Genomic DNA, 4460 nt, shown 5'->3' with positions numbered 1-4460 from the left:
GAGTATGGAGGGATGGACACTGGGAAGAGGTAACTATGGGGAGGAAGTGGGAGGGGAGCTGCTGCATTGTGGTAAACTGTGGTCAATGACATGCGACAATGTATATGTGAACTGCTGTATGGAAAGTGAATTTGCTCTGTAAATCTTCACCCAAATCAAAGTAAAATAAAATTTAAAAAATATATATATATAACCATCTCCTATGTTATTAAATGTTCTTAGGAAACATTTTTGGCTGCAGTAGTATTCTCTCTGTTAAGCAATTTATTCAGCATTACTTTCGGACACTTAGTTACTTGTACATTTTGCTATTGGAAATAACACTTGGTTAGCTGTCCTTGTATGCAAGTCTGTCCACAGTCCCATGTGCCCTAGAATAGATGAATTTAAGTGTGATCATTAAGTGGGAGTCAATATGTGTAAGATATAATATTATCAAGTTACTTTTCATGAAATTGTGTCAATTTATATTCTCTTATCCTTATAAGCATTGTTTTTGAACTTATTTTCTTTGGATACTTCCCAAACCCCAGGGATGAGTTAAGAGGATTCAGATAGCTACAGTAGGTAAAAGACCAGTCAGTCCAGAGAGACAGATACCAAGTGAAGTTTAGAGAGGAGGTGAAGGGCATCATGAGCCTTGGCAAGCCCCTTGTAACTACCCCAACCGCTGAAGAAGTCCTTGTGTGGAGCACTTCCAAAAGGACACTTCTCTTTAACAGTTTGTCAAATGTCAAGTTAGCTGCCTAAAAGTAGTAGCATTCACAAATAAGTAAAGTTCTTGTGATCCCAGGAGGGCACTTTTAATTTGAATAAGGCTTTGTTTATTAGAGTAGTCCAGCTGTAATTTATTTGTTCATTTTAACAAATAAGTATTTATTGAGGGCCTTCTCTATACTTAGCCCAGTGCTGGCTGATGAGAATACAAAAGAAGCAGTTCCCATCCCTCCAGGACTTTATAATCTAGCTGTGAAGAATAAGAAATAGACACTTGAAAAATACAAGCAAGAATGCAAAGCAGTCCGTGATTAAATGCCATAATGAGGGCTCAGCACAGTTGATTAGTGGTTTGGAGTAATGAAGATTTTCTCATAAAAATGGGTGAGGACTAAGATGATTAGAAATGAGAGATGTGCTTCAGATAGTGCTTGCTTTGAAAAACTTCACCTCGGGGGCAGACCAGCAGCTTTTACTGGCTCCCACCAACTTTTTTAGCATTGCAAGGCTCCAGGTTTCTGCTGGCCTATTTTACTGATGCATATCTCTATGCTGTACTCAGGCTTTCCTTCTGTAATGCTGAGTAGTTTAATTACTCTTGGTGTGGTGAGCTGAAGAAAAGAGACTTGGAAGATTTATTAACTCTTTGCTAGCATTTTTTACGGAGACAATTACATTTAAATCAAGAAGTAACTAAGTAAACCTTGGGATTACTCAAATACCATAGCATCAATTATACCATCTCTATATTAATTTTTGTTTTATATTTCTTTGTGTGGGTTTCAGATTCACGGAAACAACTACTCTCACAAAGTGGACATCTTTTCTTTAGGCCTGATTCTATTTGAATTGCTGTACCCATTCAGCACACAGATGGAGAGGGTCAGAGTAAGTACCACCACTCCCCAGCAACCTCCGGGGAGAGGGGGGGAATGATTGCAAAAGAAAAGAGCCTAAAATTCTCGAAAGAAAGAGTTTTAGAGTAAGGTTAAATTATTCTTAATACCAGCAGACAAGTAATTAGAAGTAAAAGAGGTCATGTGAGAAATACTGAGAGGATTTGAAGACTGTTTGCTTCCATTTAGAGTTTTAATCTTCAAAAACCGTTTAGTGGAATTTTTTCTTTGCTTAAATTTGTCACTTAAACAATGTCTTGTTTAATACATTTGTGATAAATGCAGGGTAGGGGAAAATGTGGGGTAATATTGTGGGGGGCAGCAGTAATGGTGGTAGTGCTTGGTCAGAGAAGAATTTTCCAGAGGACAAGTGGCCACGTACGCCTACCCTTACGAGCTACCAAATTACACATAATTCACTTTCTTTTTCCTTTAAAAGTAAACCATAATGGAATCTTTTAAGGCAGATAGTACTAAGTCTCTTAAAGTAGTCCTTTGTCACATTCTTCCCGATCCTCCATAAACGGTCACCGTCATCTCTTCTAGCTGTTGTCCCTCACGCTTTCCTCCATATATCCAAAGTGTATGCCCTTTTCAACATTTCATCCATTTTAGACCTTGTCTATTGACTTCTGGCCATGGTAGAACAGAATGAAGTTCTCCCATAGAACCAAAGGACTCACATACTCTAATTGAAAGGACCTACCAAGTGTTTTGTACAATAAAGGGAAAAAACAAAAATGGCTAAATTTCAGAATATCAATGATAAAGGCCCTAAAAGTATCTACAAAGGGAAGTAAAACAGGTCCAACATATGTGAAGGACTGAGAATCAGAATGACATAAAAATGTATGTAGTTCTAAGTGCATTAAAAGACTGTCAGAAAATGAAAAGACAACCTACAGGAAGGAGAAAAAAAATTACAAATCATATATCTGATAAGGGTCTAGTATCCAGAATATATAAAGAACTCTTATAATTCAACAATAAAAAGACAACCCAATTTATAAATGGTCAAAGGATTTCAATAGATATTTCTCCAGAGAAAATATACATATGGCCTCATGTCACTTTAGTTTTGTGTCTTTCACTGCACATAAATTATATTTCAATAAAATGTATTTTTTAAAAAAATAATAATGCATATATGTATACACACACACACACATTTTCTGGTTACCTAGTGCTGCTCTGACAAGAATATACCACAAATGGGATGGTCTCAACAAACAGGAGTTTATTCTTACAATTTGGAAGCTTTAAGTCCACGTTCAAAGTGCCAAGCCCTAGGGGCTGGGTGAAAGCCCCTCAACCTTGGGATCCAGCTCTGCCTCCTGCTCCCGGCCCACTGGAGCTACAGGCATTTCTTCAGACAGCTGCTGGCTGCTGAGGCTAAGAAGCCCAAGGTTGACAAGTAAAAAGGCACAGCCTTTTTGTTACCAAACCACATGGCAGGCCATTAATTCAAGTCCATTGAAAGTCCCAAGGTTGGCATAGCAAGGCAGGCTGCTGAACAACAACATGGCTACATGCAGGGTTCAAGTGCTCCATATGCTGGAGACCGTTCCCAAGGCTTCTCCTTATACACAGGAAGCAGACTACATCCCTAATGCGGCCACTCAACTGCTTGTGGTAGTTCCCACAATGGAGTTGATTGCCAGTCTCATCACGGGGAATAACTACCACCAGCTGCCAGCCACTCAACCAGGCCCAGCCAAGTTGACACAAAAACATAACCATCACAATACATACGGCAAAGAGTACATGAAAAAATGCTCAACATCATTAGTCCAAAGGGAAATGCAAATCGTAATGAGATACCACTTTTTATCCCCTTGTTGTTAGTGTTGTTAAGTTCCCCTGAGTTGATTTTGACTCACAGACTCCAAGTGGCAGAGTAGAACTGCCCCATAGGAATTTCTAGGCTGTAATCTTTACGGGAGCACATCACCAGGTCTCTCTTCCATGGAGCTACTGAGTGGGTTTGAACCACCAACCTTTCAGTTCGCAGTTGAGCACTCAACAAGTTTACCACCAGGGCTCCTTTCATACCCCCTAGAGCTGGCTTAATCATGCAGCCAACAATAATAAATATTGGTGAGATTGTGGAGCAATTGGAACCGTTGTACATTGCCAATGACATTATAAAATGATTCAGCCAGTTTGGCAGTTTCTCATATGACCCAGCAATTCCATTCCTAGGTGTATACTCAAGAGAATTGAAAATGTATGTCCACATAAAAACTTGTAAACAAAAGTTCATAATAACATTATTCATAATAGCCTAAAAGTAGAAACAACCTATATGTCCATCAGTGAATGAATGAACAAAGTGTGTTATATCCATATTTGGGATATTATTTGGCAATATAAACAAATGAAGTACTGATACAGACCACAACATAGATGAACCTTGAAAACATTATGCCAAGTGAAAGACATCAGATGCAAAAGACCGCATGCTATATGACAGAGAGCAGATTAGTGGTTGCCAACGTACTTTGGTCATGTTGTCAGATGGAACCCATCCTTGGAGAGGAATATCATTCTTGGTAAAGTAGACGGTCAGTGAAAAGGGGGAAGACCTTCAACGAGATGGATTGACACAGTGTCTGCGATGATAGGTTCAAGCACAGCAAGGTTTGTGAGGATGGTGCACGACTGGGCAGTGTTGCGTTCTGTTGTGTGTAAGGTCACTGTGAGTAGGAAATGACTGGACAGCACCTAACGACAGCAGTAGGGACTGGAAAAGGGGAGTATGGAAGGTGACTGCTTAATAGATACAGGGCTCCTTTTGGGTGATGAAAATATTCTGGAATCAGATAGTGGTGATGGTTGTACAATGTG

At 39.4% G+C, this 4460-nt stretch overlaps 1 protein-coding gene across 1 annotated transcript in view; it reads left to right on the top strand.

The window, feature by feature from the left end:
• EIF2AK3 (eukaryotic translation initiation factor 2 alpha kinase 3) overlaps positions 1–4460 on the top strand; it is a 96241-nt gene that overhangs the window by 88975 nt on the left and 2806 nt on the right. The window contains exon 14 of the mRNA XM_007954106.1: positions 1504–1605. Within this exon, the coding sequence (XP_007952297.1) occupies positions 1504–1605 (102 nt within the window). The remainder of the gene's footprint in view (positions 1–1503; positions 1606–4460) is intronic.

Source organism: Orycteropus afer, unplaced genomic scaffold (genome assembly GCF_000298275.1).
Source record: "Orycteropus afer afer isolate SDZICR_OR568_19922 unplaced genomic scaffold, OryAfe1.0 scaffold00431, whole genome shotgun sequence".
In the NCBI taxonomy this organism is placed as follows: domain Eukaryota; kingdom Metazoa; phylum Chordata; class Mammalia; order Tubulidentata; family Orycteropodidae; genus Orycteropus; species Orycteropus afer.
This window is presented reverse-complemented; position numbering and strand designations above follow the sequence as displayed.